The 22,906-nt window shown below is 36.5% G+C and overlaps 1 protein-coding gene across 8 annotated transcripts in view; it reads right to left on the bottom strand.

Moving 5' to 3' along the window:
• UBR3 (ubiquitin protein ligase E3 component n-recognin 3) overlaps positions 1-22,906 on the bottom strand; it is a 93,432-nt gene that overhangs the window by 14,446 nt on the left and 56,080 nt on the right. For 7 of the 8 annotated variants that reach the window (XM_052674947.1, XM_052674949.1, XM_052674950.1 and 4 more), the window contains 4 exons: positions 22,159-22,295; positions 18,792-18,877; positions 9,890-9,995; positions 3,156-3,256 (listed from right to left, as the gene is read on the bottom strand). In XM_052674947.1, the coding sequence (XP_052530907.1) occupies positions 3,156-3,256; positions 9,890-9,995; positions 18,792-18,877; positions 22,159-22,295 (430 nt within the window). Of the gene's footprint in view, positions 1-3,155; positions 3,257-7,342; positions 7,407-9,889; positions 9,996-18,791; positions 18,878-22,158; positions 22,296-22,906 lie in introns of those variants that run through there. The other variant, XM_052674955.1, reaches the window with a different exon arrangement.

Raw genomic sequence — 22,906 nt, 5'->3', positions numbered from 1 at the left:
CTTCAGCTTCCACATTCAAATTCGATACTATTCAAGTTGATTACATTCATCCTATTTTTAGACAAGATCCTTATCCAATCATTAAAGGAAAGCTTGAGTGTTCACCCCGGTGCTGCCTGCTCTACTTTCACTGCATGTCACTGAAACTTTAGAGAAAAAAGAACATGTCAGAGCATGCAGGTCAGACCCTTCAGCATCCAGGCCTTATCAGAGCTGGGAAAATAGAAATAAAGGTGTGTGTGCAGGCTGAACTTAGGTGTTACACACTAAAGAAGAAAACCTTTCCCACAGCATATGAAAGTTAGGCTGAACTCTCAGTATCACTCTCACATCACAGACGCTCCAAGCAGCACCACCGGGCTGCACAGTGGAGCCCCAGCTAATTTCTGCCCCTCCCTGCATGTGAGGCACTGAGGACAGCACCAGGCCACTGACAGCCAGCTAGCTCAGCACTGGCCCTGTGCACCTGTGAGCCACACACACACCCAGAATCAGTTTTGTTTTGTATTTTTAAGTACTTTGCAACAGTGATTTTATTTATTTATTTATTTTAATTTTTATTTATTTCTTTTACTTTCAAAGCAAAACAGAATTTGAAAACAGTAGAAGCGACAAACACTGTGCAATTACAAACCTGCTTGCAGGGGTCTCAAGTCAGGTCCTTGGACAATAAAATTTTTCACATTTAATGGCAACTATGAAGAATAGTTTATTTTTAATTAAGAGATTTGTTCAAAATATAGGAATTGTGTCACCAAAAGGCTGTAAATTTGGTTTACAAGGACAATTAAGTTTTTAGCATCCAACAAGCTGCTGTCTCCATTTCTGTACTGCCTTTCTTCATACAGAACACCATTTTGTATTTTGATAAGAAAGGAGCTAGAACTGCTAAAAAACAAAATCCCCATTTACTGTTACTCACTGTTGGTAAGTTCCAACTGTGAACTGCCTATCCTCTGCACTACAGCTGCAACAAAATTAGACCAGAACCTCCTTTGTGGATTATGTGTTTAGTCTTGAGCACATTTCAAAATGCTGAGCATGTAAAACTATAAAAGCTACACCCATGTTCTAGTGTCAAGCATTTTAACAAATTATGATTAAAAACATAAAATTATTTTCATTTATTGAACGCAGAGGCTATTTTGCTGATTACACCACATAAGAAGTATACTGTATCTTTTTCATTCTCTTCTTGACTTCTTGGTAAGTGCTTGTAAATGCCCTGACCTCCACCACAAAGTTCCTCCAGCAGAAAAGGATTTAATTTGCTGTGTTCGTTGCGATGTGTCCAGATCAATTTTCTTTTCTGAGTGAAAAGGCTGAACGTTAATGGCATTTTTATTACTTAATTGATGTCAGATTGTAAAAGATACTGACAGCCATCCAAGAGTTAATAGGATAGTTAACACAACTCTTAGTGCTGTATCTGAAGGGCAGAAGATGAATTTTGGGTCCTTTCCTTACAGAGCCCTCCTGTTTGCCTATTCTAAAAACAGTTTTAATGAACAGAAAGATGATTTAATACTTGAGCTATTTTAGTTTCCTGTAAGGATACAAATATTGCTTCTATGAACACATTAACATGCCTATAAAAAAAAAAAATACTGCAGAATCAGTCCCATTAAAAGACAGCACTAGAAGAGGAAGGAAATCTTTCATTCTCTAAACCCCAAACATTCTTCATCACCATTACCATGAGGTTCTGCACCACATTGCAACTACACTGCAGAAGAGGTGGTGTTAAGTCTTTTGTTAAAAGAATATACTCAAACTTATCGATCAGCACACTGACGCCTGCCCTGAGTGCTGGCGTCAGCCAAGCCCACAACTCCCCGCACCCTGCAATCACTTCAAAGCAGCAAAGAACATTCAGGAAGCAACAGGGTCAAACATGGATTTTTCTATCTGTCCTTAGCCTGGCATATGACCCAGCAAAACTCATTTTTACCTTTTCACGCCTAGCCTCTCTACCAAGAATTAATGATATCTGCACTCAACTCTGTGACCTACACCCCCAACTACAAAAGTTCTACACAAATACGTCATTACCTATTTTTCTGAACTGCATTCTACACCTCAGGACAAAGTATTATGAAAGATCTTTTCACTCTGCCTGTTTGGATGAAGCAAAAATTAGAAAGATAAATACTAATTTATTTCCGATTTAATGCTCTGCAGTTGTGAAGAGGTTACATTCATCACCTTCCTGCCGCCTGCCTTTAACCTTTCAAATGCAACAAATACTAAAGCTAAGAGCAAAATCAAGATGTGCTACTGATGTGCAATATTTTACAGACTTATCCATAGGATGCCTTACCGTCACTAACTGAACATTGCCTTTCCTAGGATAGGCTTTCATAAATGGTATTCTTCAGTGCTCAACTGTAAGCTACAAAAAGACTATTGTTTGTACTTTGGCTTGACCACTCCCTTCCCTGAAGTTTCTCTCTTTAGACTATATTTTGCTGCTCTTAACTCCAATAAAGTTAGTTTACATTAAAACTGGTTTAAAAAACCAGAAAGGTAAGTGTTTTCAACAGTATGCTTCCTACTCCAGATTTTTTACCTAATAATCATTTGGACATGTTTAGTCCATAAACACATACAACATAACAAACAACACAACCCACCATGTTAACTGACACAAAGTTGTTTGAGCTCAAGTTTTAACTCAATTTGAACAATCAGTAGTGAGGACTGAACACTTCCTTCAGCAGAAAGTTAGGTGTATGTAAAACAGCCTTCATATTTACCTATTATACACAAATGCTGCAATTTAAACTCTGAATTTCAAACTAAATTACAATCTTTCAGCCTGAGGCACTCAGTTCAACTTGAAGTATTGAGCTGCCCCGTCTAAGAAAAGAGATGAAGGTCAAACAAAGGACACCTCTCCTTCAGGAAAATAAATAGTTTTGGCTCAGCTCTTGTATCTTTACTGAATAGGCTGACTGATAAGGTGAGAAGACAAGGGACACAGATAAGCCTGTCGAACTACAGCAAAAATTTCTGTTCAATGCCACCTTCTGTAGATAAGGGAGAAACATTATTTTAGAATGCACAGTAGACAAGCTACAATTTACAATTCTGGAAGTCACCATGAATGCACACGGATAAATAATCTTTTAAATACACATATTCTTGCAACATACCTTTGCGCAATGGCTGAGGCATGGTTAAAATCTGGATTAGCAAAAGGGACGAGACATCTCTGTAAAGTACAGGAACTTCGGGCAGCTCTTCACTTATCAGTCTGGAAAGAAAAGCCAAAGGAAATTTTTCATTCTACCGTATGACTCCATATTTTATTTTGTACTGAGTGTTAAATAGTATTATATTTTATATCAAGCTTTTAGAAGCCAATCACCTGTCAAATCATTAAATTCATTTAATACCACTAACAGATTGGAGTAACTCATTAAGAATGTTAACTATCCAGGTACCTAACTGTTGTTATTCTAAAGTTTTCAAGAACTATCTGTACCAGTTATTTTTATATACTGACTCAATCAACATTCAGTATTTCCATTTAAAAGTTTTGGCCCTAATCTAACAAAATACAATGCATAGTTACATAGCGATGTAATTATTTGTTTTTCAAAGTATGGAATTTCACAAGTATGCTATAACAACTAATATTCAAATTGCATTGATGTTACAAGGAATGTTCCTATTGGGAAATACTGAGACCTCAGAAAAGATTTGCCTTCCTTCATGCAAGGATATGAAGATTCAAGCAGCCATCACAGGTGGAATTATCCAGTTTTACAAACTTCATTCAAAATTCCACAAAGCTTTAAGGACAGCAAATAAGCACAGAGACAGCGCAAACTTCTGAATTAGTCAGATGAATTCAATAACTTCATCTTATTGCTGCATACTTAAAAGCAGAGTATGTTAGTAGATGGGAAACAAAAAGAATTCTCCCCTCTTTAATTGACAGGGAAGCACGAGCAAAATCTCAAGCAGAGATGTATGGCAATGCCCAAAGACATCCCCCACTGTCACCTTTCCTCTTCTGCAACACTCACAGAAAAAACAGCTGTTTCGAGTCTTACTCCCATGGCCAAACAGTGCCGGCACTAGTTGGCTGGCTGTTTAAATGCCAGTGGAAGAACTGAGATGGCGACATTAGAGATGATTATCTCCCTACTACAACAGGAGTTGCATTGTAAGGAACAAGGATAACTGATCGACTCCCCCGTGGAAACCAGTCTCAGGCTGACAGATAGAAACATTGGAAAGGAAAACAGCACATACTACTGAGTTTCTCTCAATTGTTTGGAAGTTTAAATGTTGCCTTCACACATCCAGCATTTCTTTTGAAGATCTCTTCCCTTAGTCCTTAGGCTTTTCCCATCTTTTTTCCTCTTCCGTTGTTCTCAACAGAAAGTGCAGGAAAACATCTCCCTCTCTTGGTGGGAACCTCAGTTATTTACGGCAGCTATAAACCTTCAAACAACATAGCAACTTCACTGGGCCCTTCATAAAGACCATCTGAGAAAAATTAGCAAGCCAAAATGTACCCAACCTGCTACAGCTTCAAGGCTTGCTGAAAAAAATGAGAGAAGCTGTCTGTTCTGCAGGTATATTACAGTTGATGAAGCGTGTGTGTGTGTGTGTATATATATACACATATATATATTACAGTCTATATTATATATTATATATTAATATATTAATATATTATTATACTGTAATATATATATATGTGTATATATATACACACACACATATGTATATATATATCCTTATTATAACGTTAAGTCTCAAGAAGTACAAAACAAAACAGCCTCACTCAAACAGCTAGAGAAAAAGCTTTCTGTAAGGCTTTTTATATAATTGATCTGTAATTTATAATCAATCATCTAAAATCGATCATTTCAGAAAATGACTGCTCTGAAACAGCAATATCCATATTTATATATGCATGCCTCTTAAAGAAACAAAAATTAAATTCTACAGAAGAAGGAGTATCAATTCCTGTCATGTTACCAAGTCTCTCTTTCAAAGTGATACAGATAATGGATTTGCTTATCTTACCAAGTTTCTCCAATTTAAACTACTACTACTTATATGCTACAACCCATGACGCTGGTTTTTAAACTTGTTCTCATTATGCGATGACTGAAAAAACACGGACAATCTCTTAAACTATTTGCGATCTTTATGTTTTTAATTTATATATAGTTTTCCCCCAGAATTTAACTTGAAATAAGGTTAAGATATCAACTTTCTGGTCATGTTTATTTGAATAATTGATGTCCTTGTAGTAAAGAGCATGAGTATTATTTAACAGTCACATAACAGTGAGGCAAATACTTAGTCTGACAAAATTAGGCAAAACTTCTTTATGTACATAATACAGTGATTGACTGTTAACATTAAAAATAAATGAAATTATTTTTACGTTCAGGAAAAAACAAATTGCCTGATTTATTCATTTCATATAAACTGGAGAAGTTAAGTCACATTAAATGTCAAGGTTTTACATAAGCTGCTTCAGTTTATATCAAGCACAGCAACCACATTAAGTACTAAAAAACTGCTCTGTCATTATTTTAGGGCTAGTGCAACTTCCTCATTATGACACAAACTGAATCTGTGAAACATTTTCAGAGTATGGAAATTACTCATCTGCTTATAATCCCCAGTGCACATGGGAAACCTTGATAAATCTGACTGTACAAAAACTTCTGCCACAGAAGCAGTGAATAAAATCAAAGGAAGTATAATTTCAGATGGGACCAAAATAATGTAAAACAAATCCAGTTGCATTTGTAATCTGTGTTCATTTGAAAATAAGAAGAGGTGGGGAAATGAATTGTACGATGAAATACAAACACACCAAAATGAAAAATGCATTGTTCAATTTTCTCTGGAACTGACCTCTGCTCCAGTCCAAGGAAATTGGGCTGAATGCCCTTCTGAGCCAACATCAGAGCTATCTATATGCTGACAGCACAATGACAGAGTCACTTCTTTGGGAATGGATACAGAGGAAGAAAAGACTCTGTTCTGCTGTGAAACATGCAGCATCTTAACTCCACATGCAAACAGGCACGCTTTTCCTTACATAAAACCTCTCCTTTCCCTCTTCTCTCAGCTACAGACTTCAGTTTTGTTTGATACTAACATCAACTGATTACGAAGTTAAGAACTCAATAAATAAAGAGGAAGCTTTGAATTAACCTTAGGCCTCATAACTGTCAGAAAGAGAAAGCCCAGGACACAGGGATAAGGACAAAGCTGAACAAAGGCTTCATCACTGAGGGCAAATTCATATTTTTTTGTTTTTGTAATAATGTGAGATGCAGCCTGCAAATCCCAGCCTGCGGAAAGGTCAGAGTAATACACAGCTACTGATGTTAATAATTAGAAGGTAGAATTCTAATATTTATTCTGGCTAAACTCCAGGATATGATCACAATTCTTAGCTGTTGCTGTGTCACAGCAGATTTTTCAGCACGGCAGTTTTTCCTCATTATACAACATGGGATTTCACTGACAGTACTGAATCAGACATTTCCCATTCTCCCTTTCACCACTGTGCCCCTGGCACTCCTCTGTCACCCACTGCCAAACATATCAAAAATAACCTTTCTAAAAACAGATGAATTCATTTACTTGGTTCAAGACACAGCATGCTCAAGTTACATCAAAAAGCTGAAGATGGTGAGCTACTGCTGAAACTGCCTTAACATGACCTGAGATACCAGGGTGTGAGGCAGAATTGTCTGTTCACTGAAATCTGTCACAGACAATAACGAACAGGCTATCTAATGCCATCTCTTGCACAAACCTTAACTGAACCCTATTGTCTCATTGTTCTGTCCTCTATCTTCACAGAAAGTTTTATTTTTCCTGTTTCACAACGGTTTTTGTGATGGCAGTGTTAGTTTCCCAAACACTGTTGCTCAGTCTCATCTCTGTGCTGCAGTTCATTGCCCTGGTAGAACATTATAAGCAATCACTGAAGCGATCAAGCTTACAACAACAAAACACTTAAGTAAAAACAACTTAGTGTATTTCAGAATTTCAGTTCATCGTGAAGTTCCCATCCACTTCCCAGTGGCTTCTAGTGCAAAGACTGTTAATGCTTTACCAAATTGTTCTTGCTAATACACGTTCTTTGTCAACACAAACAAAAAAGAAAACCCCTCATGAGATGTACATTTAAAGAAATACATATCCTTTTATTTCAGGTTTGCCATTCCTGAAATTCTGGCTATTTGGACTAGTCCATTGAATTCACATCTGGGTCTAGTAATTATTGCTTCCAGCTGCTCCTCCTTCATTGTTCCCTGCCAGAAGCTATTATTCCTCACAGCACAATAGTTGGGTTATTTGATCATCATTGAAACCAAATCCATCCCGAATACAACAATTTGCTTATGCACAGCCTGTGGGACCAAGCATATATTACATTTCACTGAATAAGCCACATAAGAGAAAGAATCCACTATACCATGATGTGAAAAATCCAGCACTAACTCCATCTATTCTCTGGAGTTTCACAGTTCACCAGATTTAGTTTTACATTTTTTTTCCCCTCTTCTTCCTTCCAACAGTTTGCATTAACATCCTTTTTCACACAGTATCTTCTTGTCCAAAATACCCTTGATTTCTCCTTTACCTTGGTGTCACATGAGCTACTGCATGAACTACTTCCTCATATCCTTCTCAGCTGCCATTTTCAACTACAGTGTGAACCAGGTACAACTAGCTGACACTAGGCAAAAACAGAGACTTATGGAAGTATAGCACAGCAATTCTTCAAGTCTTTACAAATTACTTCAAACAGTTCTTCCTGACACATGAAATCTAAGGCACTGTATGTGAATTCTGACAGCTGTGGATAACAAAGCTAAAAATTGTTAGCTATACATGGGTATTTTTAACAGTAAACATGTATGTAATAGAACAAGGGGCTGTGGGCAGACTGGAACACAAGAAGTTCCATCCTAACACAAGGAAGAACTTCTTTACTGTCAGAGTGACAGAAAAGTGGAACAGGCTGCCCCATTCCCCCTGAGAAGTTGTGGAGTCTCCTTCTCTGGAGATATCTGTTTGGAACCAACGACAGACATTTTCCTCTTGCTGATATTTTTTTCCTAAGAGCTTTACTTAGCCTTAAAAAACTACTGGTCAGATTGACAGTTTTGACTACTTGGTTAGCCTCAAAATGGCAAAGTACCATCCACATTTTAGATCTCCCACCACTTTCATAAACTTCTCCAGTTTACAGCAATGTTTTTCCTTCTAATCACTACAAATGCTCTTTCCTGCATATACTATTCTGCATCTCTCAGAATGCCCTGGCACTGAGAAACGTGCAATTAGATCATTCACAAGAATGCCATCTTGAAGTGCGATTACTACTTCAGATTTCTAAAATACCATAACAGATACCTCATGTTTTAATCTGTGTCCTAAAGTCTCAAATAATCCAATGAATCTCTCTTTTCTGCAAACTTTGGGGTCTGCAGAATAAGACAGCAAAGATAGTAAATGTTCCAAGAAATGAAGAAAATACAGTTTGATTGCATCTGTGCATCTGAACAGTAACTATTTACTAGCAAAGTAATCTTTGTTAAGGAAGGTAAAGCTTCCTTAATCTTTTCAGACTTTATACTGACAAACCTGTATCTACAAGCTTATTGTGAAGTCTCCTGAAAACCAGTGCAGAAAACAGAAGTGCTCAAATGCATTCCCAACACATACTACATCTAGGAAAGCATACTTTCACGTTCCATATTAGCATTCATTTGTAAACACAGAAATATCTAACTAAATGCAGACTGACTTAACTATATTTTACCTGCCACAATCTAACTTTGATGCAATTAATGCATGATGAATTCCACCAAGTCTCTAAAAGTGAAGAAAGTTGGAAATACTAACCCTCTGTTAATATTTCCAAAGCCAGCAAGCTCTTCAAATACCAAAATCACAAATGCAAGATCAGTTCCACAGCCACTCTGTAAATAGTCTGTCAAAATGGTCTTGATTTCCTGACATAACTCAGCAACCATACTCCAAATTTATTAACCTTGTTCTACTGTTCAATATAGGTCAGAACAGAACTGCATGAAAACAAAGTTAAAAAGAGGCTTGAACGTATGTTGAATAAGATGGGTTTTCAGATTCTCATTGCTTTACTAGTAGATTAATTAGACTTGATTAACAGAAATTCTTACTGAAATGATCCAACACCGATAGCAAAGAAGGCCTAGAACCAAGAAACCCAACAGTAAAATCTCAAATTAAAAGCAAGCACAAATGTTTCAGGACTTTTTTCCTCATTTTTACAATAGAATTACTACATTGCTATTTCAGATTGAAGTTTGAAATATCATGATGCTCTTCACTTCAGGATCCTAGAAACACACCAACAAACATCCAGTTGGACAGGAACTAAAAAGACTGCTTTCAACATTGCGAGATCCTAGTTCTGAAGAACTTGGGCAAGGTTTTGGGATTAAAAAGAAATATTGCTTTCTTCCTGTGATGTTAAAGCTAAGGAAAGAATTCAGAAAAAAGAGTCTCATTTTAGGAAAGAAAGAAGGTTGTAATACATAAGTTTCATCCAGCATCCATACCAAGAAGTACATCAAGCCTCTTACCCAACAGCCAGAAAACTCCATGTATTTAAGCTTGAAAATGGTATATTTAAGTATTAACTAAAAACTGGAAAGTGTCTGATTTTATGTAAAGGAAATTGTAACATTTATTATTATAAAGACATATGCACAATTTCAGATGTTAAATTCATAAGCCTACCTCACAAAGAATTTAAACTAAGACAGAAAGTTACTCAAAACTCTGCTGAAAGAATGCTTTGTTAATAAAATAAAACTGATATTTGTTAAGTTAAAATACTTGCTCTGAATTTTTATCTTGCATCGTCTGGGTTAGTTTCCTCCAAGGATTGTACGCAGAGTCAATACTGTAGAGGCGCATGTGCATGGCCAACACATGGAACAGCTGATCTGAGGGGTGGAGAAGACAAACTCCTGATTATTATACACAATATTATGAAGTATTTCACATGAAGGTGCCATTATTATTGTTCTTAAAAACACATACACTCTTAACACAAAAGGCTTTTATTCTTTTCTCTCATACATAATTTCTGTGTTGAACGTATCCGAAATTAACCTAAAACGTTTCTGGAAATGCTGCCTTGTAGCAGGATTGCTCTAGTCCTTCATTCTTAAAGGTTATTATTCCTCCAGCTTTCACAAGATTATTTTGTAGATAACTTTTGGAACACAAACATCTTCACGCCACAGTGACACTAAAACAGCAACAGCGTTCACAATGGAGAAGATTTGTACATAACCTGCAGGCAAAGTTTGTTGCTAGCTTTCAAAAACATCTGTACAGTCACGGTGTAAAAAATATTATCTGCAAAGCAATTCCAGATGCCTCTGAAAAAAGCAAGTGTACTTAATTATTCATATACATTATTGCAGTACCATGCATTAAAATGCACAGCTTTCAAACTGCTACAGAAAACAAAAATGAAAATTCTCTTTTTATTGATCAGCACAACTATAGACAAAATCCAATCTACTCCTCTAAAGCCAAGAAGACAAGCACAATTTATACAGATGGCATTTTCAGAGAGCTAAGTACAGTAAGAATGTCAGATGTCAATTCTTTCTCTGTGCTTACAACACAGTCACAATCTGGGCAAAACGTACAGCAAAGCCATATCTCAAAGTATTGTTTTCCATGATTTTGTTCAGGTCTTTCCTCCTGCCACGCTATGCCTTGCTTTCTGTTTCTCCCGTTCACTCTTCTGGGAGACTGCTTTCTTTCTCTCCATATCTTTCATTTTCATTTTTTTGCCACAGTATCTTGACACGTTTCTCCTCTCTTTCCTCCCTCTCCTTTCCCAAGATTCTTATTCTTTCAGCTAATCCCTTTGCCTCCCACTCTCTTAATCTCTCTCACTTTTCTACAACCCACTTGCTCAACCTACACACTCTCTCACAGGTCGCTCTTTTAAGTAGAAATAGTAGCTATTAATTTATTTTCCACAAATAGACAATTACTCAGAGGGATGCAATTGCCAAAAAAGTCGCATGATGAAGTCAGCTGACTGTCAGAGCCTGAGGGCTGTAATTAGCTCCTGGGGTTTGCAAAATAATTGGAGATGTAGATGGCATTGGAATTGATTGCTGTCACCTGCTTTCTGAATAAAAACAGTCAATGAGGACAAAATAAGTCATCTTTTCTCCTGGCAAGAGATTCTTGCAAAACACTGCTTTGCTGACAGACTTCAAAACCCTGAAATTATACTGATGTTTCATAAATCTACAACTGGTTCATTTATTTTTGTTTAGAATGAGAGTCATGAAAGCATTAATTCCTACCCTCTTTGCCTCCGTGCTATGAAAATGAATGTCAGCTTTTTCCAAAAACACTCCTGACTTCAGGCAGAAAGGGACAACTATGCAAAAAATAAAATTCTTAGCGTAATTAATCAACCCTCTTGTTCTTTAATAGCTACCTTCCTAAGACTCCACTAACACAAAATGAAGCAGGCAAGTATCAAACCCTAGAAGGAGAGAATGTACCTGTAACCTCCAAGCACGTTACATTATAGAGTCAAGACACACTGCAACATCAACTGAATCTGAACAGAAATATTGAGGTCAGCAAGTTTACAAGATTTTTCAGATGCCACAAGGCAGCCATCACCGCTTTACTACGCATCACATAGCACGTAAGTGTAAAGCTGGGAAGTAAGTAGTGAGACACAGTGACCTTTCACAAAGTATTTTGTATGAAATGACTTAACACTGTGATAGTCTCCAAGTCAGTGCGACATGACTCAGCCAGCTCTGACTCCAAGTACCAAAGGAGCCCCCCACTTCCACCCATGGCAGCACTGCTGGAGAGCCTGCCTCTGTGCACCCACGCATCTCTGTCTGCTCCTACAGCATTCGCATTCCTGAGAAGATCTGTAAGAAGTACTTGAAGCTAAGGATTGCCCAAAGGAAGACACAAAGGTTTATTTCTTCACAAACACTCTTCGATTTTATGTCACAGCATGAGGGCACATCAATTGATATTTGACAGAGAAGTTACAGCATGTTTTAAGCTCATGCCATGGTTTACAGTTCACGGTAAGTGCTTAATTACATACTCTCATTTTGCCATAGTTTTTTATTTTTTTTATTTACTAACTGACTGAATTCCACTGCTTCACCTCAAATTTAACAGCACCTACAGTGCAGTTATGGAAAGCAAAAGGACATCACCAGAGCACTGAGAATTTAGAAGAGGCAACTTCTTTGTGCTCAGGGTGCCTGATAAGTGTTCTTGTGCTTATGAGACTGACAGAAATCTGCCATAGGCCACAAACAACAGAAGTTTTCCTCTTATGTATTCATGTAAATATTTCACTCTGAAATGTAGACATAAAATAACAGAACATTCTCCCTTTACCTCTGCTTAGAAGTTTTAAAATACACTTACATTTTCACTCTTTAAAAACAAAACCAAACAAAAAACCCAGCCACAACAAATATTAGCACAGCAGGAAGGTGACAAGGGCCCATTAATAACCCTGCCCAGCCCTTGGGGGAACAGAAAGCAAGGTCACAAAAACACAACACCCTGCCTCCTGGCATTCCCAACACATCATAGCTGGTTCTCTAAAAGATCTTCATAAGTGGGAAGGACTAGCTCCATCTTCCAAATAACATTCTCATTGAAAAAGAGTAGAAAAATATTCAGTTAGACATCAGTGTTAGCTCTGATTCATTTTAGCCTTTCCTAATTCCATTCCTAAAATCAGAAAAATAAAGCTATTGTTCCATATGCTGCTGCTCTTGGTACATTTTTTTCAGCTCTTCCTTTACCAGCTCTACTTCCCAAACTTACCAGCGTCGTAAGAGAGAAGCAATGAAATGAATTGGAACTGGTACTTTAATAAGAGGCATTATCTTTGCACTGCGGTTGAATTTGTTAGAGAAAATGTTCAAACATTTCCTCTCTCATAAAAAAGATAGTGAGTATTTTGTCTATATATCCACAAACTGCCTGCACTAGCACCTGTAGTTGCTTTGCTTACTGTTTTCAATATTAAAGCATGCTGACTTCACAGATGTTGACAGAGCTCTTAAAAACACTCTGCAAGCATGAGTCTATAAAAAAAAAAAAGGGGGGGGGGATTTCATAGCTCTTTTCATGTCAATCCTGGCATGCACAACACAAAAAGTTAAATTCAGAGATGACCAGATGTGGATTTGACAGATGAATGGCAGAATTTATAACAACGTCATGCTGAACTGACAGCAGAAGTTATTCACAAAGTTGAATACAGCTGCAAGTTCTGAGTTCACTGGTAATCTTGGTTTGATCTTTGCCTAAGTGATCTCAAATTTCTATTTGTTTTTTTTTTGCTGTAATTTATTTTCTTCTCTTTTTGCCAGTCTCTTGACCATAAAGTAAAATCTCTCATGAACAAAGTTGAAATCAGATTTTTATCTGTCATTAACATCACTTAGTGTATAACAGTGTGCTGTACTAAATCCAAAAATTAACTATTACTTGACCTTGTTTTGGTTGCAGAAGTCTAGATGACACGTTTATTCTGTAGTTCCAAAATTGTGTTTTAGATGGATCTAAATAACACATCCTGACCACATGAATATCTCCACTTTGCTATTTTGATCCAATCCTTTCTTTTTTATTTCCAGAAATGACTATTTGTATTTGAAATGCAGTAGTAAAGCAGTTCACCACAAGGGGTACAGAACTCAGCCTTGTGCCAACTGCTGTGTGAAGATCTTACCAGACTCAGAGCACTTCTTCATCCACAACCACCACCGCAACTGTCAAGGTCACAACAAAAAGCACATGATAGAAGCAGATGGGAATTGACTGTTAACATGGGAATTGAAGAATTTTTTCTCCTTGTAGAGCTTTTGTGTGGTCCACTTAGCAATAGCAGCTGCAAAGATCTGCTGATAGCATCTTTCCACTCATCAATGATCCAGTAGGTTGGAATCAGTGAAGAAAAGAATTGTGAAAGTTAAGAAAAGCCTAAATCTGAAGTCTTAATTGTTGATGAAGCAATTAATTATTCTCTACATTAAACTTGTCAGTGCATGAAATCTACTTTAGCAGTGGAATGCTTTTTTCCTTATATAGAAGGTACCTCACTCTTTATCCCTCTCATACCAGACATGAATACCCAATATTAACTTTTTTACAAATAATTGGGATCATTCGTTTGTGAGAAGAACTGCTGTTTCAAAGTTAGAAGGAATGGATGCCTTTAAATTGTAGAAAAAAAACTTTTTTTTTTTTCTTTCAGTGACTGCAGAGCACTACCTGCAAACCTATTTGTATTAGTAGATTACAGGAAGAAGGATTGTTGCACTGAGCAACAATGAATGAACAGAAAAAGGAAAATAATATTAATAATTCAAAAAAAGTGAAATTATAGCTCCTCAGTGGTAAGAACCATCACAGAAGGTGTAATGGTCCTGGATGCTTTATTTAAGGCCAGATTATATGAGTCCCAAATACTTTTTTGATGCCCACTGGTAAGTGAATGCCTCTTCCAATTAGTGCATTTGATGCCAAAACGCCAGATTCTGTGAGCTATAGGAAGTGTAAGGAGGAAGAGCTCCACATAGGGAAGCTGGAGCAAGAGGACAGGAGAATTTAATCCTTTCTGTAAAGCAAAACAAAACAGCAACAACAAAAAAAAAAACCCCACACCAAAAAAAAACAAAACCCCAAGCCTATCCTTATGGCAAAGGGAAAAAGAAATAATAACAGCAGTAACCAAAAACCAGAAAGATCTAGTTAGAATTTTTCAGAAACATTCACCAACTACTGCAAAATTACTAGAGTAGAAGTCACATAGACAGATTTCTACATAAATTTAAGAGAAATATACATCAGTGGTAAGAAGTACCAATTGCTCACCCTTAATATTGTGTTCTGAAGATGCTCTGTAAGTACAAAACAACAGAAACAAAAACGAAAACCATTGGTTCTCAATCATCTTAAAGCAGAAAAGAAAGGCCTGGGCAATCATTACATAATTACATACCACAATCATTCCCTAAAACCAACAGAGAATAAGGCTGTAGATTTGAACTACAGTGAGGCCCTTAAGATACACCTCTACTTTCTGCCTTTATGAGTTCTGTGCAGTAACACGCTCCTGCCTGCACACACAACACCCCCCCCCCCCCCCCCCCCACATGCTTGAAAATGGAACTGTCGCAGTCACATTTTCATCAGCATTCTTGTCACACAAACTCGATCACCAATGCAAGCATTTACATTAATCATTCTTAATTTCACATCCCAAGAGCAGCTGCCCTAATGGCACAATCACTAAGGCAGCTTGTGACCTATTTGTTCCCACTGCCTGCACTGACGCCTGTTGCTCAGCAGCTCATCTGGGACAACATGCTGTGCTCTGCTACATCTAATCGTCAAACCTTACAGTTGTCACAAGAGCAGTACGGAGCAGTGTGCTTAATCACAGGACATGCCTCATAACCTCATCAGAAAAGAAGAATTGCTTATAGTTTAAGTTACTTTTGCCATACAATGAACCGTGTTTAAAAATAAAACCAAAAGCAGCTTCAGTGCTGTACAAGCAAGACTAAGCAAACAGCACATACGTTCTAGAGGGGGTGGGAGTCTTCTCAATCATTCTTAGCTCACCACGTATGGTAATGAAGAAGTTGATGGTACAGTCTAAGTAAAAACTGAAACCACCCAACCAGGAATATCTCTTGGAAGAAAAGACTACCGAAAGAAAATCATCTTATACCTTATTATACAATCAGGTATATATCTGAAGAGTAACATCCTTTTTTCCCCCCCATAAATGCAACTGTATGAAAGAGGCAATGAAGAAAATACATAATTACATAATTGCTTTGGTGAAACAAACTCTGCTGTATATATGGAAAAGAAATTCTGCAGCCATATTTAGATTTTCAGTCATATTTAGATTACCGTCCAGAACTAAATTACTAGCACTAAATAGAAGAAGAGTATGGCTCTGTTCTAAATGGACCCTTATAACCTTACATTAAAAATGAGTCAATTTCACTGCAAGATGAAATATGATTCATTTACTACAAGACAATTTAAAAAGTACTAATCCAGTATATAAAATCAGCATGTGAACATTTTAACAATGACCAGATGATATTTGTGTCTCTGCACTGCTTAAAGCGCACCACGTCCATTTCATGTGCCTTCCACCCAAACACTTTCATGGCCTTCAGTTTTCTGAGAGCAAATTAGATATTTACACTAACATCTGATACAGATCTACATATGAAAAATATAATCACTCTATAGTGTGCAAAAAGCTAATGCACTGCTTTTAGATACTGTCCCTACCTCCTCACAGCAGAAGATACACACTAGAACCCTTACAATAATGAAGCTGAGGAAGGAAATAGCAGAGTTTTTGCCTAGAACATTTGGCCAGCAGAAGTATACAATTCAAGAAAGGAACAAAAAAAGATTGTAATAAAGAGTTTCAGTGTATGAAAACACTTGAATTGGATCACAGGGGGAAAATATTCCCATGCCTACACACAAAAATTCTGAAGAAGATTCACAAGTTGAAGTTTATCGTAGTATTTTATTCTTTACATAGATAACTAATGCACAGTCTGGAAACGCTGCTAGCAAAATATGTCCCGAATTATCAGAACTGAAAGTATTAAAATCCAGATAGTAAAGAGTTGTATGTTTTATCAAGAAATAGTAAGATCAAAACAATCAGTAACATTCCCTCGAGCTCTGTTCTTTTACAGAAGAGAGGCACTCTACACAAAAATTCCATGCTTTCGTTTTCAGGGAGATGAACTAGATGACCTTTAAGGGCCCCTTCCAACTGAAATGATTGTATGATTCCATAATGCTGAAGAATTATGCATTTCATAAACATTTAATATTTTGTAAATACATACTTCTAAAACCAATAGTTTATGTAATCTTATTTATATCTTCGTTAAGATGACTTTCCATATTTTTCAGTTGTGAGGAACATACCTATTTCACTGGCATAAACAAAACTTATAGGAAGTTACCTACTCTAGTGAACAGGCAGTGATTCATTCTTTAAGATACACACAGTGTTACTGGCAAAATATTAGAAGGGCTGGAAAACAGGAAAGTATGATGTGTACTTAGACGTGATCTGTCCCGTTTAAGTCATTATCCAGCACAATGCAACTCTCCAGTGTAGATGCATTCTCCACATACAATTTCCAATTTGGGAATTCTCCAAAAAACAAACATCCCCAATAACAAACACGTTCTACATGCATTTCAAGACTTGAGATACACACACACACACACACATATATATATATATATAAATATAAAATCATGACTGATCTTTTCACTAGTTGTCAGCCAATAGTATGCTCCTTTTAAAGTAGCACAGAAGTACTTAAAAGATCTTCTTTAAGCAAGGTGAGGTTGAAGGGATGGTGCAGAAAGTAGAAGAAAGTAGAAGAATTAAATAACGTATTACATAAAACACAGTCAGCTACCACACCTTTAGCTCAGTGGAATTTATTTTTTACTTTGAGGCAGATCCTCCTTTGGCATCAATTAATACAGTTCAAACAGAAACAATGGAGCTATACAGGCATACACTGAAGAAGCTGTCCAGCCCTCTCATAGTTCCACCATTTTAAGTCATGCCCTTTCAAAACCTGATGATATTATCTGGTGCTAAAGCACTGAGAAAAAATTATCCTATTGATTTCACCTAACAAAATCAACTGAACTCCCTTTGCTAGTGGTAACAGAAGACTCCTGGTCTACTGTAGACACAGACAACACCAGTACATGATAGGATTTATTTGATGGCTCATCACCTCAAATGGTGAGGAAAGCACTGTCCAGAGATAATGTGCCAAAAGGCAGAAATGGACCCAAGTTTTCTGGCATTTTTAGTACTAAATCTCCTACTGCTGCAGCAACATAAGCTCAATTCAAATAGGTATTATTAGCAGTAGTATTCTGACAGGCTTTCCAATTTTTCCTGACCAAAAAAAAAAAAAAAAAAAAAAACCAACATTCCTAATAGTTTACAACCCAGTAAAAGAGATTTTATGTTAAGAAAATAAATTACTTCTGTCAACTACAAATGCTTTATTTGCTGCTTACTGAATTTTTAAGAACAATAAAGATTCGAGAGATTCTACTGAAAAAAAAAGTTGCAAAACTCCCCCATCAGTTGAAGAGTTACAGAAACTAAAATGGGGGACACCATCTTTAGAAACCTGTTGCTATGATAAGCTATGCTAGCACTCAGAGGAAAAAAAAGATGTATATAAATATATAATTATATATATAAAAGATGTGTGCGTGTGTGTGTGTGTGTATAAAACTATTATTAACAATTGCAAGAGTGAAACAAAGCTTTCCTGCTTTGTATAGAAGTTTTGCTTCATCCTTAAAATACTTAACTATATCAACTCACAAAAATATGAAATAATTAGAAAATACTACATGGACACTGTGACAATTGCTTTCTAAATGGATTACACTCGCAATACATAAATAGCTCTTGAAAGCTATTGTGAAAACTTGTGAAAACTATACTTCAGATTTCTCAAATTGTAACAAAAATAAAGACCCGCTGTAGCAGAAGAAAGGTTCTTTAAAGAAGAAAGTTAATGTTATTTTAAAAGATTAAAAAAGAATCAGACATTTTGTTCAGTCTTCTCATAATCAGTATTGCACTTCAAAAAAACAAGACTTACTTAAACATGATCTTTTTCCAGCTGTGCTTGCACCTCCTGAGCACAAATTGCCTCCTCGATGGACAAGCTCAAGTTCCAGGTTTGTTCTGCATGAAAAACGTTAACAGTGTCGGAATAGTATTCTACAGGCTTTTGGAGACATGAGTGTCACCACATACTAATCTCAAGAATGCTGTGAACATACCTTTAGTTTTGGATACTGTCAAAATATGTCTCAGGATATAGCAAACATCAAGACACTGCCATACATCATCTAAAATGGTTCAATTAATAAGCCCCATATTAACTTTCACTTATTTCTCAATCACAACTCTCTTAACATGGAAGCTTCTGTCCACACAACTCCCTGAAAATAAGGGAACTTACGTGCAATTTTGAAAAGAAAATGCACAGCTTTGTTAAATTTCATTCAATCAGATATACCTGAAAAGTGCTCTCTTTAAAGGCTGGACTTTTGTTTTGCTTTAAACAAAAAGCCACGACAGTGAGTACGCCATCAAGTCTCTAAGTATAAAAATAGCTTAGATTATAATGGAAGTACTGATCTTTGCTGCTAAGTTAGTTAATAAAAGCACTAGAGGTTAATTCTGAGCAAAACGTTGGTATTCATGTAGCTCATTAGTATGACACAGGAGCTGTCACTAAATCTCTGCATGCCACATTGATGCTTGCTTTCTCCGTATTACTGTAATCTGATATTTGGGCATCAATTGTTTCAGCCATATTCAACAGCTTTGTTTGATTTTGGAATTGGATGTTTCGGTACTGCATTATCTTTTACGCTTAAGACTGGGAGCAAACAATTTGCATTATGCTCTCTTATAGGCTGTTTAAACAAATCAACATACGTTCCTTTAACTAGAAGGAAGGAATAAATCTGTACTTCTGCTTATTTAATCCGAAATGCAAAGCTCAGTTTTAGACCTTGAGGTAAAATTAAACAACTTTATTTTCAATACAACATGATTGAGTACACATTAAAATCTATTCAAAAATTATATGCATAATATATTTCACTTAGAACATCCTCCCGTGCACACACATTTATGAAGAAACCAAAGGAAGACTACTTAGAATATTTCTTTAAAATTTCAGCACCATCAGTTTGAAAGAACAATATATTATTGATATGCAGTGTTTATTAAGACACTTTCATATGTTTCTAAAATAGTTACAATTCAGAATATTACTGTGCCTAAGTTTGCAGCTTATGCCACCCATTTCTGAAGGAATGCTTTAATCCTCCCTATTCAGAAAAAAGGCAATTTAACATTGATAATGTGCCTGCTCAGAGCTCCATCTGGTTGCTGCTGATAAGGGCATCTGTGTGACAGGGGAATTTTCCACTCTTCAAGCGATTTGCAGTGCTCACTGAACTTCTAAAAATCTACCAGCAAGGAAGCAGGGATTTCATATTAGTGGACAAAATAGCAACTGTACATCAGTACGTGCCAGTTCATCATGGGAATATAAATGAAACCAGTATGTTTGATTTATAGAAATCTTTTGGTAACTAATTTGGAGAACGAAAGGAATGACAGCTTCCCATTAAAGCATTTTTTAAAACTTAAGTCAAAAGGCACTACCTCCTCAATGCATAAGAACACTTCTAGATCCAGTATGTTCAATTTTCCATTCACCAAGACATATGTACTCTGACAAAACAAAACTTTAAGACCATCCTGAAGAAACTCTTCTTGATGTATTCTTCACTCTACGTAACGTACAGACAGATTTCTGGAATCATATACTTCCTCACACATGGCATACTAATTCTCACTTCTCCACTGCCCCAAGCTCCTCAAAGGCAGGAGCTCATAGTTCAGCTTTCATGAAAAGCTAAATATTAGCCTTTCTCCTAAGACAGCTCCTTTGAGGCACACTGAAGCCTTGATAGAATAGCACACAATAGCAAAAGCATCTTCTGTTAAACTGAAACACATCTCACTGTAAGATGGTCTACATTAGACACGGCCCCAGTCACTTTTGAGAAGAACTAGTGTATCTTCTGCCTATTCAAGCTCTCTTTTGCCTAGAGAATCTGATAATGAAAACTTGCATACCACCTGCTCTCTACTGAAGGGATACAGAGCTCCCGCTGTCTAGTCTCTCAAAGAAGAAAAACTGTTATCTGGTATCACTCATAGATATCTGGTATCTGATAACAAAGGATATTTCAGAGACACCTGTGGTCCACTGTTCCACCTCAGCCCCCTCAACAGGAAGAAAACAGGATAAAAAAAATCTATACAACAGACAGTTTCCTCTACCTAAAAAATTATTTGCGCCATTCACTGAAACAAAGACTTTTGTAGAACAGCGGCTTTATCTTCTTACCAGTAGAAAAAAAAACAAAAAACCTGAGAAAACAGATTTTACTAAGTTGTGCAGACTCCTAATTAAAAAATAGCTCACCTTCACATCTCTTTGTGGGCTTTCATAAAAGAAAGTATCAAGGAAACAAGAGGTATGCAGATACTGCCTGTTTCTTTACCTTGTATCAGGAAGAGTACAAAGAACTAAAAAAAGAAATGCTACTGGGTTATATCACGTGCATTCTTATACATTCTCTGCAGTCAGCAGCTTCCCTACAGGAAGTAGGAAAGTCAGGATCTAGAAAATTATTTGGTTTATTTCAGCATCATCTTCTGAGAAAGCCTTGTATAAGAGTAAGTCCAAAAAGATTAACTATTTAGAGCATATTAAAATTAACAGCGTGGCCAGAGCAGGAACCATTTCCTTTTCTTGGCTCTCCTGGCTGTGATAGTGACAGCAATATGTGTGGAATCACATAGCCTAGAAAAATACTGGTAGTTTTGAAACTTTCTAGGAAAAAAAAATAAACGTTAACCATATGAGAAGAAAACTCCAGCTGCTGACATAGGAGAGGCTCCTTCTGTGAGCCCCAATTAAGTAAAGAAAACTTATGTCTGATGAAGAGATTAAAAACATCTCATGATTTAAAAAGCATCAATACAGCAGTGATACAGAAATAGTCTACTGCTCTGAATAACAGCAAAGAATATTTAACATCTTGGAAAGGAAGGAAGAAAATAAATTCAGCCAAAAAAAAAAAAAAAAAAGCAAAGCCTTAAACAAAAAAACAGATGAGATAAGCAGCAGACAAGATGGTCTCCATGTTTTGCACCTCCACTGCATATACTAAAAGTGAACAGAGAGACACATCACTCCATCTTGTGCATGCCTGCATATGAAAATCAGAAAACTAAAATCTTCATGTACTAAGTGCTGAAGAAGTGCTTTGTGGAGAGTGTAATACTTTTTAAAATTTATTTACTTAGAAGAAGAAAACTTGTTTGGTTAATACCGTTAGCGATGAACTTATAATACAAAAAAGCATACTCACCTGGCTACTGAATACATAAACAGAAAGTCATTGTCAGGGGATCCAGGACTCTTGCTGTAATCTGTATACTTCTTCTGTGTGGTACTTTTTATGTCTTTCATTACAGATTCCATTTCTTTACTGAGGTTAGTTTCAGACTATGAACAAGGACACAAAAGTTTAGTTAGTTTTACTCAAAGAAGTTCAATAGCTGATCACGAAGTTTAGTACATTCATGTTTATATGAATATATTCACAGTTATGTAAAAAACAGGCATTAGAAGTCAACATTCTGTCTCACAGAACGTTACAGGTTTTTGTGACTCTGAGAACAGTGCAAGCAGTGAGATTCTTCACCTTGCATTATTTCAGACAGTATCTGCATTGCACAAGGACATGAAAATAACACACCTCCATCGACACTGGAAGATTTTAAAAAAAAAAACAAAAAAAAAGCCTGGTGAAGCTTCGCAATATGTGGACATCTGGTAAACTACACTCCAAGTACAACAAGTAATCCACATCTTAAACTGCTCTTAACATTCTTTCAACAGCTTCCAGTCAGAAGGACATTGATATTTTTATATTGTAAAGAAATGACAAATTAATTTAATATTATATCACTCAGTTCTATGTAAATAATGATGGAGATAAGTGAAAATGCAATCCACAAAAAGTTACAAAACACATTTTTGCTTTCTTTTTTTTATGGCTTACTCTAGCAAGCAATCCAAATGTTACAAGTGCTTGAAACATTTTTATCAAACAA

This window comes from Tympanuchus pallidicinctus, unplaced genomic scaffold (assembly GCF_026119805.1).
Source record: "Tympanuchus pallidicinctus isolate F22 unplaced genomic scaffold, pur_lepc_1.0 scaffold15, whole genome shotgun sequence".
NCBI lineage: Eukaryota > Metazoa > Chordata > Aves > Galliformes > Phasianidae > Tympanuchus > Tympanuchus pallidicinctus.
The sequence above is the reverse complement of the archived record's forward strand: the minus strand, read 5'-3'. Positions and strand labels throughout refer to the sequence as shown.